Source organism: Alosa alosa, chromosome 16 (genome assembly GCF_017589495.1).
Source record: "Alosa alosa isolate M-15738 ecotype Scorff River chromosome 16, AALO_Geno_1.1, whole genome shotgun sequence".
NCBI lineage: Eukaryota > Metazoa > Chordata > Actinopteri > Clupeiformes > Clupeidae > Alosa > Alosa alosa.
The window spans coordinates 27,317,158-27,334,221 of record NC_063204.1 but is presented as its reverse complement, the minus strand read 5'-3'; the positions used below and the strand labels follow the sequence as shown (position 1 = coordinate 27,334,221).

The 17,064-nt window shown below is 40.6% G+C and overlaps 1 protein-coding gene and 1 long non-coding RNA gene across 9 annotated transcripts; one reads left to right on the top strand and one right to left on the bottom strand.

Annotated features, from left to right (window-relative positions):
* The first annotated feature begins 89 nt into the window (after positions 1-89).
* On the top strand, positions 90-6,453 carry LOC125309202. 5 transcript variants are annotated; one of them, XR_007196089.1, is made up of 14 exons: positions 90-197; positions 1,686-1,743; positions 2,024-2,116; positions 2,371-2,445; positions 2,703-2,742; positions 2,863-2,918; positions 3,211-3,263; positions 3,578-3,635; positions 4,250-4,319; positions 4,748-4,803; positions 5,051-5,107; positions 5,373-5,416; positions 5,910-5,957; positions 6,193-6,453. It is a non-coding gene; the product is annotated as an uncharacterized LOC125309202 (long non-coding RNA). The 5 variants fall into 5 exon arrangements; XR_007196086.1 differs by having other exon boundaries at positions 5,649-5,957; XR_007196087.1 differs by having other exon boundaries at positions 2,024-2,057; positions 5,373-5,957.
* A 97-nt stretch (positions 6,454-6,550) lies between these two features.
* On the bottom strand, positions 6,551-16,250 carry mcmdc2 (minichromosome maintenance domain containing 2). 4 transcript variants are annotated; one of them, XM_048265934.1, is made up of 14 exons: positions 16,088-16,250; positions 15,645-15,775; positions 15,481-15,540; positions 15,171-15,366; positions 13,430-13,552; positions 13,164-13,265; positions 12,318-12,446; positions 11,046-11,283; positions 10,641-10,846; positions 10,058-10,224; positions 8,868-9,047; positions 7,975-8,117; positions 7,270-7,379; positions 6,551-7,078 (listed from the first exon to the last, which is right to left on the bottom strand). In XM_048265934.1, the coding sequence occupies exons 1-14, from the start codon at positions 16,188-16,190 to the stop codon at positions 6,912-6,914; spliced, it is 2,055 nt and encodes a 684-aa protein (XP_048121891.1). In that variant the 5' UTR covers positions 16,191-16,250; the 3' UTR covers positions 6,551-6,911. The 4 variants fall into 4 exon arrangements, with proteins under 4 accessions (XP_048121891.1, XP_048121892.1, XP_048121893.1 ...); XM_048265935.1 differs by lacking the exon at positions 12,318-12,446; XM_048265936.1 differs by lacking the exon at positions 15,645-15,775 and having other exon boundaries at positions 16,088-16,249.
* Between the last annotated feature and the right edge of the window lie 814 nt (positions 16,251-17,064).

Genomic DNA, 17,064 nt, shown 5'->3' with positions numbered 1-17,064 from the left:
GCTCTGCTATCCTTGTTCTCCATGTTTGCTGTACATTTTATTATGTAGCAGTTTTTTTACCCACTATACGTCAATGTTTCTTTTATATTCCGCGCATGCGCCCATCGTTCGACCTCTTCTCAGCGGAAGCATGCTGGCAAGCATGGACCCAGCCTACAACTGTTGCAGATTGCACGGTTTTGCGTTCAATTTAACAGGTAATTTGCGTCTTTCAAATCACCTTTTTTTATTTTATTTAGTAGTTAATGACATAGCATGCATTGAGTTAAGATAATAAAACCTACTGGATTCTATTTTAGCCAACCTAAAGGTAATGGGCTAGCATGTTATCTGCTCACCAGTCCATTTAACGTTAGCTAAACTGTCGGTGTAATGTTCATTATGATGGATAGCAGTGAACTACAGAGCAATTACATTCAGTTCAATAACTGTTGGGAGGGAACGTTAACTTAATGATCAAGTTACCATGCGCAAGCACAACACCAGGAAACTGCTAGTGAGCTAACGTTAGTAACTGGGCCTGTTTGCTTTGTCTTCTGTTATCAGTAGTAACGATTGATTGGATTGAAGTCAGCGGTATGTAACATTCTGTGGCATATTTTCCTTTAAGTGGACATGTTTCCTTTGCTTACTCAGTCTAAAATCTTCCACCATTAACGCTTGGCCACGTGTCGGGCAAATAGCCACATGGTATCCCTCGACACGCGTCGAGATGGATGGGAAGTAGTTCGGGCTCAAACAAAATATTTGTGAAAGACTATTTGTGTTTTTATCTGATGTACTGGCATTTTATTTGCAGAGTGATGTACAATATTTATTAAAAGCATATTTTACATTAGGCTGATTTTTGATGCATTTCCGTCGGTATGGGTGGACCGCATATTAAAGGATCATGTTGGCCAACCAACCTTGTTATGGCGATTCGCACGAAGCCGCTTAACACTTGGTAATTAACAAGCAAAGTAAAATTATGACATGCTCAGCTGAAGGTCTAAATGTCCCAACTGGACCAGCCATAAATCATACTGGCAGCTCAGTATCCCTTTTCCAAGAATAAATGGGCCCTTTGCCATTTAGGCTGACATTGTTAGGAGTGTCCCTCACTCTGGCCAGGTCTTGGCCAGGTCCCCTGTGTATGCCCGCACCGCTGAGGGACTACCCCCACCTAACATGCTTCTGTAGGGGAAGAAGCTCAACTTCGGTGCCCTCTGAGGGGCAGCAGTCTTGGTAAAGGTCCTGACCTTGAGTTGCCTCAGCCCTACTGAGGCCATTGTGATGGCTTGAGCACAGGGCTGCTCCCAAGCTGTGGAACATGCGACCTTTGACCATCAGTGCATTTGTCATACTTGTCCAATCACGCCAAAGACCTATTGGCTGTTTCTTCAGTGCTGCTTATCTAGAAGTGGTGAAAAGTCAATATTTTAAACATGAGCGACCACTAATTCATTTGTACCATTTTTTTTTTTTTTTTTTTTTTGTTGAGTCAATTAAGAGTAGTAAGAAAAACCTCATACCCCAACCGTAACATGATGATTTGACCAAGGAAATGAGAATAAATTGTGGTTTACCATCAGATGTAACTAAATAAAGCGTATACATATAATTGGTACTACTGTGTGGGGTAGTATTTTTTTACATTGAGGAAGAGATTTGTCACTTACATGATTTTTGTTCCTATATTACAGATTTGGAGAAGGGGAGGTTCTGCTTTTCTACATTTGAGATGGCAGATGCTGGCAGAAGGTAATTCTAGATGTTAATGGCAGTCAAACACTCTGATATGGATGTGCATGGCATTTAGAGTTCTCATGACAACAGCTACGAATCATAAGTAATAAGAAATAAATATATTAAGTGCCGTTTCTATAATGATTATTTTCCACATTTTCGCCGTTTACCCATCTGACCAAAAACTGGGATGGTGATACTGTGATACACTGAACTTGAACTTTGCTACTGTGGTTTAAACTGAAAATTAAAGAGCTCTTCCATCATCTAAAAGATTTTTGTTCTTGGATTCTAGATGGCATCGACCAGGAGCAGCATTCTCTCTACCGGTGATTGCAGACTGTGAACACATGAGAATCACTTACTTCTCAAAGCACTGATGACCAATGTATGTGTGTGTGAATTTAAAGTTGTGTTGCGGCCACGTCTACAGATCCTAAAACAAGTGTGCTTGAAAGTATTGTGAAGTGCTAGAGTTTTGCTGTTTTTAAATATGATGACTTTCACATTTTTGCCGTTTACCCGTCTGACCAAAAACTGGGGTGGTGACACTGTGATCAGCTGATATTGAACCTTGCTTCTGTGGTTTGTGTTGATGACAAAAAAGGCTTGTCACTTAAGATTTAGTTTTTTGTATTACAGGTTACCCTGAGCAGGAGCAATATTCTCTCTGCATTTGTGACTGCAGAACATGGAAGGTGACACAGTAATGATGGTGTGAGTATTACACATCTATGGATTGTATTATAAAGTTGTGTTGTGACCACAGCTATAATCCATAATTTAAATGTTGCTGGGGTATGTTAAATGCTGCTCTTAATATGACGATTTTCCACATTTACGCCGTTTACCCATCTGACCAAAACTGGGGTGGTGATACTGTGATAAACTGAACTGGTAGCATGTTACTGTTTACATTGATGACCTCTCCAAGAAAGACTTAACAAATAAAGATTTTTGTTTTGGGTTTACAGATCCTGATCTTAAGGACTTCTCCGTCTGAGAGTGCAGAAGGTAATTTTAAAATATTTGAAAGTTTTCTCGTGTTTAAATTTAATTGGTACTACTGTGTATGGTAGTATGGTTAGATTGAGGAAGAGGTTCGGTCACTTAAGATTTTTGTTCCTATATTAGATTTGGAGAAGGAGATTCTGCTTCTCCACATATGAGATTGCAGATGGTTGCAGAAGGTAATTATAGATGTTAATGGCAGTCATACACGGCATGTGCCCAGATGTGCATGGCATTTAAAAGTTCTCATGACAACAGCTACGAACCATAAGTAAACCTGGTGCACTAAAAAGAAAATGCTAAGTGGCGTTTCTATAATGATGATTTCCACATCTTCGCCGTTTACCCATCTGACCAAAAACTGGGATGGTGATACTGTGATAAACTGAACTTGAACTTTGCTACTGTGGTTTGCACTGATAATTAAAGAGCTCTTACATCACCTCAAAGGTTTTTGTTCTTGGATTCTAGATGGCATCGACCAGGAGCAACATTCTCTCGGTGATGGCAGACTGTGGCAGAAGGTAACTTTAAAAAAGAACACGTGGAAATCATTACTCCTCAAAGCACTGATAAGCAAAATATGTGTGTGTGTGAAATGTAAAGTTGTATTGGGGCTGTCTACACATTATAAAACCAGTGTGCTTGAAAGTATTGTGAAGTGCTAGGGTTTTGCTGTATTTAAAATGATGATTTCCACATTTTCGCCGTTTACCCATCTGACCAAAAACTGGGGTGGTGATACTGTGATGAGCTGAACTTGTGCCAAGTTACTGCGGTTTGCTGTGATGACAAAAAAGTGATTGGTCTTTAACAAATTCTTTTATTACTTGTACAGATTACCCTGACCAGGGGCAGTATCTTCTCTCCACCTCTGATTGCAGAGCACACAGAAGGTGACCTAAATAATGACACAATGACAATATTCTACTATGCAATATATATGATATTTAAAGTTGTCTTGTGACCAGAGCTACAAAGTACCGTAAATGTTAAAATATGAAAGACATTAAGTGAAAGACATTAAGTTTTAAAATATGAAGGACATTAAGTGTTGAATTTAATGATTTCACATTTTTGCCGTTTATATAAGTAAGTATATATACTCTTTTGATCCCGTGAGGGGAAATTTGGTCTCTGCATTTATCCCAGTCCGTGAATTAGTGAAACACACTCCGCACACAGTGAACACACAGTGAGGTGAAGCACACACTAATCCCGGCGCAGTGAGCTGCCTGCTACAACAGCGGCGCTCGGGGTTAGGTGCCTTGCTCAAGGGCACTTCAGCCATGCCTACTGGTCGGGGTTCGAACCGGCAACCCTCCGGTTACAAGTCTGAAGCGCTAACCAGTAGGTTACGGTTGCCCCTAATCTTACCCATCTGACCAGAAACTGGGGTGGTGATGCTGTGATAAGCTGATATTGAACCTTGCTGTTATTGTTTGTGTTGATGATAAAAAAAAATAAGTGACTCATCACTTCAGATTTTTTTTTTTTTTTTGTATTACAGGTTACCTGGAGCAGGAGCAATATCTTTACATCTGTGACTGCAGAACATGGAAGGTGACCGAGTAATGATGGTGAGTATTACACATCTATGGATTGCTATGGATTTAAATATAAGGTTGTGTTGTGACCACAGCTGTAATCCATCAATTAAATGTTGCTGGGGTATGTTAAGTGCTGCTCTTAATATGATCATTTTCCACATTTTTGCCGTTTACCCATCTGACCAAAACTGGGGTGATGATACTGTGAAACTGAACTGGTATCATGTTACGGTTTAAACTGATGACTCTCCAAGAGAGACTTAACAAATAAAGATTTCGGTTTTGGGTTTACAGATCCTGCTGTTAAGGAATTTCTTCTTTGTCAGAGTGCGGAAGGTCATTTTAAAATGGAAGAACGTTTTCTTGTGTATAAACATAATTGGTACGACTGTGTATGGTAGTATGGTTACATTGAGGAAGAGGTTCTGTCACTTAAGATTATTGTTCCTATATTACAGATTTGGAGAAGGAGATTCTGCTTTTCTACATCTAAGATTGCAGATGGTTGCAGAAGGTAATTATAGGTGTTGATGGCAGTCATACACTCTGATATGGATGTGCATGGCATTTTAAAGTAATGTTTAAATGTTAAGTGCCGTTTCTGTAATGATGATTTCCACATCTTCGCCGTTTACCCATCTGACCAAAAACTGGGATGGTGATGCTGTGATAAACTGAACTTGAACTTTGCTACTGTGGTGTGCACTGATAATTTAAAGAGCTCTTCCATCACCTCAAAGATTTTTGTTCTTGGATTCTAGATGGCATCGACCAGGAGCAACGTTCTCTCTATCTGTGACGGCAGACTGTGGCAGAAGGTAACTTTAAAAAAGAATGGGAATCATTACTCCTCAAAGCACTGATTGTGGCCAAATCTACAAATCACAAAACAAGTGTGCGTGAAAGTATTGTGAAGTGCTAGAGTTTTTAAATATGATGATTTCACATTTACGCCGTTTACCCATCTGACCAAAAACTGGGGTGGTGACACTGTGATGAGCTGATATTGAAACTTGCTACTGTTTACATTAATGGCCTCTCCAGGAAAGTCAGACACTAAAGAGTTTTGTTTTGGGGTTGCAGATCCTGATCTTAAGGAATTTCTTCTCCATCTGAGAGTGCAGAAGGTAACTTTAAAAATGGTTTTCTTGTCAAACTGATGCTGTACACGCATAATAAAGTATTTTACATTTTGTTTGGCACATCTGATCAAATACTGGTGTGTGGTGACACTAGGATAAACTGAACTGACATGTATTTACAGTAGCAGATGACCTAATTTGGAAGTAATGTATGCATTCTAATTTGGAAGTAATGGATGCATTCTAATTTGGAAGTAATGTATGCATTCCCTCTAAGACTGCAGGATGGAAGAGTCTCCTGTTTGGTGAAGGTGTACAGATGGTGGCAGCAGTGTCAGTTTTATGATGCGCAGATGACGACTGTTTTACTATATCAGCGGCCTCATCTGTCTGCAAAGATCTGATGGCACTTAGATAATTCACATGTAGTAGTAGTAGTACCATATCAAATTGGGGTGGTGAACCTATTTAATCACTATTAAATTGTGGAAGTAATTTTTAAACTGGCTGAACTTACCCATATTTACTTTGTTTGTAGGCGAGTCATAGGATGAGTACTAGGCTGTGGCCAAGCTACTGGCTAAAGGTAATTTGAAATATTATTGAATGAAGGCCTTTCCATACTTAACCCCAGTGTCAATCTTACTGATTCTCTGTAGTCTTTGCATTATGATGATTCACTTTTGCCGTTTACCCATCTGACTAACAGGGTGGTGACATTGTGACAAACTGAATTGGCTACTAAAAATTGTTGGTATAAATTAAATGTTGTGAGATCAGAGCATTGATACATGCTTTTTGTTTTTTATCCCCACATATAGGTTGCTTTGATTTTGGGGATTTCTGTGGCCCCTTGAAGATGATCCATTTGAGAAATGAGACTTGCCATGGTCACCATTTTCATCTTGTGAAAAACGGTGAATTTTCTGTCAGAGGAAGAAAGTCATTGCACACTAATCATTCCAATGTTTTGGATTAAATGTTTTTAATACACCTTACAATTATTACAATTTCCATGTTGTAAACCTGTATTTGGTCAGAGATGTGGGAAAAGATTTTCAATAAAGTCTATTTTAACTGAAGACTGAACATATTTATTTTAAGGTATTTAACTAATATAATTATTTATTGTCATTTGATATTTTTCCTCCCAAGCTTTGTGATTTTGGTTCTTGCTTATACATTTCAATCTCAACATTTTATTGAGCAATTGGCTTGACCATTTTATTTCAGTCATGCATTTTTAAATGTCAAGCTGGAAGTATGGGGTAATTCTATGTACATTAATGGTTTTAATAATACATAAATTAGATTGGTTACAGTAAATAATATTGCTAATTAAAAGTATGCACACTTGAAATAAATACTTTACGTAGTGTAAATGTAATAAATAAATTCTTAATGGTAAAAATATTTCCCCTCCTATCTATTATCTGGTCAGTGTCCTCATCCGAACGTGGCCTCCTTTTCTGGCCTAATAAAATAACTTCTAAAAGTACGTCCTGAGCCCCAGCTACCTTCTCTGCTGTGGAGTGCAGTGCTACTCCTCGGTGATGTAGCTGGCGGCCCCGGGTGCGTAGGCGTACACAAACTGAAGGACCTGCTGGTGCAGCTCCTCCAGGGCAACGTCCCGTCTCTGCAGAGACTCCAGGTCGTGGAGATCACAGGGAAAGACGGCGTCCGGTGGAATAACAAGCGCCGAGACCCCTGCACTCCCATAGCAGACACACACACACAGCTCATAAGCACAAACTAGGTGGACTGCTTTAAGACCTGACCTACCAATCATCCAAAATAGGAGTAGGGTTTTTGCCTGACCATTGCATTAACCTTGATCTAAAACCACACAAAAAGTAAATTACAGGTTGTTTCAGGGATGGATATGATTTGGGTCTCACCATGCTTTAGCGTGATGGAGTTCTCACAGAGCAGTACAGCAATGAGGGCATCTTCCTCCATAACCTGGTTCCTTAGGCTCAGTTTACTGTGTGCCTCGGCCAGTGCAATCCTGAAACCAATGCAGAGAGGCCAGCTGAATGACTGTTAGGAGTCCTCATAAACTCAGGTTACAGTAAACCCTGCTACTGCTTCCTTGCGCTCTGACCTTCACTCGGCTTCACACACATACACAACGACCATGAAAAAGCAACTGGTTCTTGTCTCAGTATAATCTGACACAACACTGAAAGGTTTTTCAAAACATTTTGCAAGGCAACATAAAAAATTGGCCTCACTTGACATCGCTTTGGAAGAGTTGAAAGGAAGGGGTGAAAAAGTAATCAATTTGGTGGATGACTTATAGAACAACCCCATCTAGTGGCTATATAAAGTATCACAAATTAGTACTCAAACCGACTTGAGCAAAGGCTCTCCACATTTTGTGACTTCATCCCAAATGTCCCCACTTACAGTGTCTTGCAGTGCATCAACAAATTCAGGGTGTTATTAAATTGTAGGGTATACCATACATTACAGACCTATTGAAATTCTACTTCTGCTTTATACCTTATGGAAAGTGTCCACAAGTCTTTAAAAAGCGCTACTGTATTATATACTGTTTATACTGTACTATAAACATACTATAACCATTCTGCAACACTTACAGTAGTTTGATGGAGGCAACTGACACAGAGGAGCCTTGCGTGGTGTCGGAGCGGACTCTACGGCTGGCCATGTAGTAGCCATGGATCATCTTCTCCGCCTGCGGGCTCATCTCTACCTGTAGACTCCGTGCAAAGGCCAGGAGCTAGAGAGGGGAGCCCAATCTCAATTCTATACAATTCCATTTTTATTTTATTGACTTGTATAACAGTTTCAACAATAGACATGGGCCTCAAATTTAAATGACAAAGTGCAAGGTCTAAAGTCTAAAGCTAATTTAATACCTAGGCAATATCTTTTTGCTAATTTATTACCATGAGCAAAATCCTAATTGGTGGGTCAGCTCCATGCTCCTCATGAAGACACTTTGCCTGTTGCCTCACATCGATATGAGGGCCTACTGTCTCAAAGTGTTTTACTGAGCTCAAAGCCACACCCATCTCTGTCCATCTGTACCTGCTAGGAGCAGACTCAGGAGCGGACCTGGCCCTGATAGGGGTACTGTGCAGTTTCCATTGTCTTCAAGGGTTACTTTACCCTATTATTACATAGTATTACTTTGCTTTCAAAACAAGGGTGCGTTAAGCTGCTGGAAACACACGAGAATGTGCGGTCATGTTATTGGTTCTACTAATCTAATTGTAATGGAACAGGAAGGAAAGTATGTAGGAGCTTCCTCCTCTTAATTTCTAATTTATGATCCCTGCTATGGCAATGGATCTCCTATTCAAACAGGAAAACTGCAGCACAAACGCACGTCAGGCTTAATCAGTAGTGGCTTCTGCTCATTAGTCACTGCAGCCACAGGAAATGCGAGGGGTCAAGTCGAACGGGATCATCGAAAGTCAGAAATTCATTTCCATTTGCCTGCCACATGTCTGTGGTCTAACGTTACCTCCTTGTAGTCTTGTGTGGTAAACTGCATGCAGGCTGGGTAGAGAGGCTCCCCTGGCTGGATGGCCTGCCTAAGAGTGTGCACCGTTATTGGGAGAGAGACCGGATGTCCCCCCAGGTCTCGACACTGAATCATCAGGCCAAACGTCTCGGCTACCTTAGGTGGGACTGAACCAATCTCCTACAGTGTGGAGCAGATAGATTTCCATTGCATCAAAACTGTAGGAATTGCAGTGAGCAATAATTTGCCATTATGCCTTTCACAATGACATACCAGATACTATTGTGAGTGTACCACTAGTATCTATTGCTCTTCTATGCTATGTTTATGTAAAGCACATTGAATGACCTCTGTGTATGAAATGTGCTCTATAAATAAACTTGACTTGACTACCAGAGGACTCGTGTACCAGAGGACTTTTTTCAAGGGGAAATGACTGTGATTGTCTATGCTTTTGTCTGTGGCTAAATTAAGCCTTGGGTGTTTGCATTAGTGAGAGCTATTAGGCCCCTCCTGAAGAGTGTGTCTATTGTGTCCACTTCCTGTATCAGAATGTGCCCTAAATATGGACCATGAGGTCAGAGAGAAAGCAAGCCTCTGGAACGTGAACTATGTCATCTTGAAAAGTGTTAACTTTTGAAAAGTAGGACGTGGTGCGTCACTGAAATGTGCTTCGACATAACAGTCTGAAAGCATTGTTTGGCTTCTTGTCCAATCATGTCCATACATCCAAGCTAACCATGAAAAATATCCCTCACCGCTGCTGAAGTGACAACAATAGGATCCTCACAACGGAAAGAGACACAAATGCAAAGACATGACAAGAAAGCATTTTTCAAATGCTGGAAACACAGTTGGAAATTTCTCACAACATAACTATATTGCAACTATCTAATATGATATAAAATGACATTCAACATATTGTATATCATACATTCTCATCCACATTACTATTAAACCACAATAAACATGCTTCATACTGCAGAAACGATATGATAGACTGGTTTATAGAAAATGACCTCGCTGCACATTTATATATTTATTTCTATGACCTTATACAAGCACATTCTCTGTGTGTATTGTATTCCTGCCACATTTAAATGTAATGTATATCTAAATACAAAATTAGTCAAGACCAGCTGTGATACTCGGGACAGATAATGCAGACTGAGGATCCGATGCAAGCCTACCACTGAGCCCAAGGCTACGGTGTCGTTTTTGGCTGACTTCTTTGAGGTAGTGGCCGTGTTGGCCAGCGCCCAGAAGTTACACTGCAGGGGGAAGGAGAGCTGCTGCTCAGAGTCGTCTCCATACTTCTTCCCAGGGATGAAGACGGACACTGCCCTGCTCTCCAGGCCTATGGTAAGATCAGGAACAGGAAAATGGCTCGAAATAGCTAGTGGCATAGATCCACAGTAACCCAGGGATCATGGATCTGTACTTCAACTTCAATTCCTTCCAGAAGACAACTTCAATTCCTCCCAGAGGACAGAAATAAACAATGTTCGGTCCTCTCATGATATCACTATTTAATTCTATTGTTCATTTTCTGTGATTATTTCCTTAAAGGAATGGTTTTGCACTGATTTACACTGTCAATATGAGAGAATGACTCATTATGTTCTGAATTGATTACACTACATAAAACCCAAACAATCACATATAAACTTAACAACAAAAAAACTGTTGGCTTCTGAGTATTCATGATTGACTATCAAGCTACCTTACTTAGGACAAGAAACTACAAAGAGGCATCTGAGTGGCCTCAAGTACCTGACTGGAGGGCGTCCATCTTGTCCTTCCTGTAGATGCTGAGGTCACCTAGTAGGCACACCCCTCCAGTGGCCAGCAGGGCAGAGCCGGCGTGGATGTTTGCTGTGCCAACGCCATGCTCGTCCTTCGACAGCAATGAAAACAGCTCTCCTGTGGCGTGGTGGCGGACACCACGCGCGGCCAGGGCTAGACTATACGTCATGAGCCTGAAGTACACAAGCAAACAAGTGCGCCCTTCATGACTGGACCTCATCCATACACATACATCCATCCATACCAAAGTCAGTCACTTTCTGTCATATTCATGGTATCCATTCAGTGTTTACTAGCACTGGTCGGTCTGTCTGTCTATCTATCTATCTATCTAGTCATCAGTACCAAACTTAGTGTTGGTGTTTACAGAACCTGTCTATGATGAGAGTATCGCTGGTCAGTGCCAGCACATCCAGCCACGTGTGTGAGTCCAGGCCTGTGTCTCCACTATGAACCAGGCTCAGCAGAAGACCCAGCTTCAGGGTGGTGTAGAGGCCTGGTGGAACCACCTGGGCACCGAATGAGTTGGTCACCACAGCAGAGAACCTCCATGGAGACCCGCCCATGGACGTAAACAAAGCCTGGAAGTTTTTACTGACTTTGCAGGGATCTAGGTAATATACAAATGAGAATGAAGGATTAGAACCTAATTTGATACTATTATCCCAAGATTACCCTAACACTTTTCAATATAAAGAAATATAAATTAGGGCTGTCAATCGATTAAAAAAATTAATCTAATTAATTACATACTCTGTGATTAATTCATCTAAATTAATCGCATATATAATCTTTGCTGTGAAAGTATTTTAAATATTTAAATTCAAATGAATCATTGAATAATCAGCATTACTGACATTAAAGTTCAAAAACTCTTTCATTATTATTTTCACTGTTCAAATAATGGCCATAATAATCTATGATATGACCTACTATGCTGAGGAAATAAATTCAACAGTGCTTTGGAAAGAAGTTTTTTTTTCACATACAAGGCATTTCAGGCCACAGATATAACCTAGGGGACACAATGAAAATAAATTAACACTCCCCTCAATGTCAACACTTATTTCTTTGCATTGATGTGCGACTATAGAGTTGATGAACTCCGGTGATATGCAAATTCCTTGCTGCAGACATTGCAGAGGACTTTATTTTCAACACTTTATTTTTATCAACACCATCAGGCCATTTTTTAAAAGTAAATGTTCCAATCAATGATCCAGGCAGCACATTTTCTTCTCTCTCCTTCAGTTTACAGTCTAATTTTTACTGACTAGAACGGCTCGGGGTCAAAGGTCATACGGAATCGATTAATCTGCACTAATTTTTTTTAATCAGTTATTTTTTCTCAAATTAATTAATCAAAATGAATCAGTTATTTTGACAGCCCTAATATAATTATATTATAACATAAGGGCAACAAAGTTAACCTAGTATAACCAGTGAAAGCTGAATTGGGAGCAACTGACAGGCGGTGCCAGGCTAAAGGCTATTGGCCTAGGCTAATACAGATCATTAACTTGTTTAATAGCAATATGCACTGGTCCTGTTAAATAAACCAGAAAATAATTGGCATAAATAAATAAAATAGAGATGGTAGAGCGAGAATGTCATGTCATCAGGAATGCTAAAGTGGGTCCTTACTCTCTGGCATCCACGGCTGAATGCTGCTGGCCTCCACGCTCCAGGTGACAGTGGGCCACTGGTGGACGTGCGCCGGAATGCCCACCACCCTGTAGAGCCGTCCGATTCTCATGGAGTTGCACAGTTCATCTAATCATTAAGAAACTAAACAATAATAGTCCAGGGGAGAGTTGTTCTCGCTGATTATTTAACAGCCGTGCATGCCACCTAGCGCGGCTGCCAAAAGAAACAAAGCGTGGTTTTGTGAACAAAGATCCCACTATGTGTGCTGCTAGCTAATGAGTGTTCCTTACCTTTTTTAACATATATGTTTAGTAACTGGAGCCAAATGTATTGAATTCCTCTCTTAGACTGGGTCAACAGCATATGCTAATACTGGCACCGAGAATAGACAGGCCCCCAAGAGACCTGACTGGACAATATTATTGGAAGGGACAAGAACACTCAATATTACACTGGGGGCAACTGCATGGCAGCCAGCTCCTGAGTCTATTTATTTGAAGTCTCTAAAAGGCTCTGTGTCTAAAAAGTTCATTTAAGAATATGGAGTAAATTGCAGACATCTTTTTTCCAACCCTAAAGTAGTTTACCTGATTGTGTTCACCCCAAAGAATTTCATGTCTCACAAGAATTTGGAAGCATTGAAAGTGGTGAGCAAACTACGGGGAATTTTCAAAATGACATTTACCAGTGAAGCCGCTAGACTTCAATGAGCCTGTCCGCATGGGAAGTGTACCATAATAAAAGACCTCCTGCTAAATGCATCTAACATGGAAAACTAAAGCCTAGTGACATCCCCCAAACACCAGTACTGACAAGTACAGAAATGCAGCTGTGGATAGATACCTCTCAGGAACAGGGTGACAGACTGATATCTGAGCGAGGAAGGTGGGTGAACTCCCAGCACATCCAGTGCATCAACATGTATCAGTTCCACCAGCTGCTTATCTGTAACAGTAACAGAACATTTCCCACTGGTCTCCATCTCACCGCTCATGCCTAAATCAACACTTCTACTTTAACGTGCACACACTTTCTTTTGAAATGCTGCCTGCTTAGATTGGCTCATTTAACGAGGTGTGTCCACTAGGTGCTGGACCAGACTGGCTCACCCCCCAGCACTCTGGACTTGACGTCCTCTTTAAGTGGCGAGGAGCAGAGGAGGCAGGTGAAGTCACTCCTGACTGTGGCCGTCTCTGTGGCTCCTGGGGCGTGCACTCGAATGTGATGAAATCCTGTAGATCAGAGGAGCCAAGATCCATCAGTGCAGAGACCAAGAAGGTTATAGAAAAGAAAAATGTGTATCAGGGGAATCTATCATATGCATGGACACTGCCAAGGTGAGTGATCCATGTCAAATAAATGCATAAATGAAGCCCCTACTCAAAAATGTCTAGATCAGGGGTCTCAAACTCCCGGCCCGCGTCCGGCCCGCGACCTATGTCAAAATAATAATGTAATCCGGCCCTTGAGGGTATTTTTTAATCGCGACAAACAACGATACTGATTAAAATAGACGATAGATCCAAGTACGGTGACAAATCTCATTTGTATAACACTCATTTAGTGTTATAGGAATATAACACTCTCCTCCATTATTTGCTAGACATCCAGAGCTTGATTCAAACCAAAATCGCTGCACAACGTTTTCAGGAAACACAAAGACGTGCATTTGTAATGACGCGGAAGCGATGCAATAGTTTTGCACAAATTGAAGCAGACATAGCAGGCCTACTAGCCTGGCTCGTCAGATACAAGCCTACACCAAATGTTGAAAAACGTTCACGTGTGATGGAGTCTTGGGTAGGGTTATTCACCTATTCTTTGAGGAGAATATCCTGTTGGAGATTATGATCGATCGTCTATTGAAGTGATGGTCGATGTGAATGGTGGAGGTGCGTCTTTTCGCGTATACCACGGTGTCCACTAAGCATACCATGCTTATTTTGGAACTTGGAGGTTGCAGTGGTAATCATGATGAGTGTCCTTTACAGACAGCAGGGGTTGTAGAAATAGGGCTTTGAAGAACTACAAAGCCGATATTGATTTGACCAGGATACTTTATAGGCTTGTGGTTAACTAGTAACAGTTTACTATTGTTGGTATACATCTTAGGTGTTTTCCTGTTAATTTGTTATGTGGGTAATATGACAAAAAAGAAAGTAAATCTGCTCAAATATGTTCATCCAGTATTTACTGAAAGGTGCATAATTTGCTTGCCATCCAGTGGCAAATTAGATGGGTAAATGTACCCCCTTCATAAACTTTTGTTTATACTCAAAGATTTTTACATTTACAGTAGGACTTTATCTCTGACCACTTTCAAGCCATGGCCTTTTGAAATTTTGATATAAAAATTCAATGGTTGTTTTCTTAACCCTGACGCCTAGTTTGCCAGGTTAAAACAGTTATGAGGGGGGAATATTTTTATTTGGTGTTAAACACACACATAAGCCTACCTGTTTTTATGCTTTTTTGTTTGTTTTTATAATTTGCATTAATATTTATTTAATCATTATTTTATTTATAAGCTAAGGTTGCTAGCACAGGTATCTAAAAATAGATAAAAAGTCTTGCACTTTCTGTTTGTAGTTTTGTGTTTGAAAATACAGTTGAAAATACAGTTTAAAAAAAAAAAAAAAACATTGCATTTTAGGAAATACCCGTTCTTTTTTTGTATTATTCTTTAACACTGATGTGGCCCTCCAACGAGATGACATTGGCAAAAGTGGCCCCCAGCTCATTTGAGTTTGAGACCCCTGGTCTAGATAGTGTAGCAGCTATTCAAGAGTAAAACCATCCTGATAAACCATTGTTCTAGCTTCATATTCGATCATTGGTTGAGAGTAATACCTTCAGCACCTGAGCAGTCCTCATTCGAACAAAGGAACCGAGCCCCCTGTGTGTATTTTGTGACCCGTGTCATGGCAATTACAAGGCCCTCCATGGCCATAGGTCGCATTGGTCCATAGCCCCTTGGAAATTCGCAAAGACTCAATTGATAGTTGGGAAATGGGGGCAGGTGAGTTACTTTCAAGACAACATTTACCTGAGAAAAGGAATGAAACTGTTCTCATTTAGACAGTTTACAATTAAGCCAATATTATAAGGCCCATTTTTTGTTTCAATTAATGGCCCCAATAACCCAACGTGAGATGATCACCTGACTTTCCGTATGAATTTGGTCCAAAAGTGACAGTGTTTTAATGGACAAAAAGCAAACCTGGATGATTGGAGAAGACACATGACTAGAACAGTGAGACCACAACAAACTAACAGGTTTAATCTGTGACCCTAAATAGGACAGTCTGAGCTAACGTTACTTACCGACCGAAACAAGGCTCTGGCTTTCAGTGGGTCATGTAAAACAATGTCCCCTAATCTGCCATCTAGTTCAATCAGGTCGGTGGGGTTCACATGAAAACTGAAGCGATAGACGGCATCCCTCTGAGGGGATTCTACAGGGCACGTCCAAAAAAGACAGGTAAATTAAGCTCTAACGTTAACTTTAGTGGTGTAACGTTAGTCACTGTAGTGTTATCTTTTCACAGGTTTAATGTGGTTCAAGAATTAAATCACAGTGACCGGAGAACGAACGGCAACTGACTGCCATGTAAGGTTACCATTGAAAGTAGGACTAATGCATGATACAATAAATGAACGTTAACGTTAAGTTAACGCAAATTAACTTGTTTAGCCGGTAACGTTAACGTTAGTTCAATTCTCAAAGACTATGTTAAAATTGATTTCAAAAGGCAGATTCAGCTCACCTTTAAATGATTTACAGTCATCTAAAAGCTGTTGAAGCCCACCAGTCTTGTCTAAATACGAAACTATTGCTTCTTTCAAGGATAGAATATCCTCCATTATCATTTGTCTTATCAAAGATTCTAGTCTGCTCTTATTGTGGTTCTCGTAGCCCAGGGGTCTCAAACTCCCGGCCCGCGGGCCAAATCCGGCCCAATTCCGGCCCGCGACCTATGTCAAAATAATAATGTAATCCGACCCTTGAGGGTATTTTTAATTGCGACAAACAACGATACTGATTAAAATAGACGATAAATCCAAGTACGGTGACAAATCTCATTTGTACTCTCCCCCATTATTTGCTAGACATCCTTGATTCAAACCAAAGCTGCACAACGTTTTCAGGAAATACTTACACGCGAGAAACACGAAGACGTGCATTTGTAATGACGCGGAAGCGATGCAATAGTTTTGCACAAATTGAAGCAGACATAGCAGGCCTACTAGCCTGGCTCGTCAGATACAGGCCTACACCAAATGTTGAAAAACGTTCAAGTGTGATGGAGTCTTGGGTAGGCTATGTTATTCACCTATTCTGATTCTGAAGGAGAATATCCTGTTGGAGATTATGATCGATCGTCTATTGACAGTGATGGCCACGATGTGAATGGTGGAGGTGCGTCTTTTCGCGTATACCACGGTGTCCACTAAGCATACCATGCTTATTTCGACCCTCTGCCCAACATAGCTTGGAGGTTGCAGTGGTAATCGATGATAAGTGTCCGTAATGGACGTGCTACAGACAGCAGGGGTTGTAGAAATAGGCCTTAGAAGAACTACAAAGTCACCCGCGATATAGGAACTGATTTGACCAGGATACTTTATTGTAGGCCTTGTGGTTATAGGCTAGTAATAGTTTACTATCGTTGGTATACATCTTAGGTGTTTTCCTGTTAATTTGTTATGTGGGTAATATGACAAAAAAAAGTAAATTTGCTCA

Bases quoted from the DNA above. Each gene is read 5' to 3' on its own strand.
- mcmdc2 (XM_048265934.1), bottom strand. From the start codon at position 16,190: ATGATAATGGAGGATATTCTATCCTTGAAAGAAGCAATAGTTTCGTAT. The intron at 12,447-13,163 runs GTATCTATCCAC...CTTAATGATTAG, and splicing joins TGTCACCCTGTTCCTGAGAG to ATGAACTGTGCAACTCCATG. The intron at 9,048-10,057 runs GTAGGCTTGCAT...TCCACACTGTAG, and splicing joins CCGTAGCCTTGGGCTCAGTG to GAGATTGGTTCAGTCCCACC.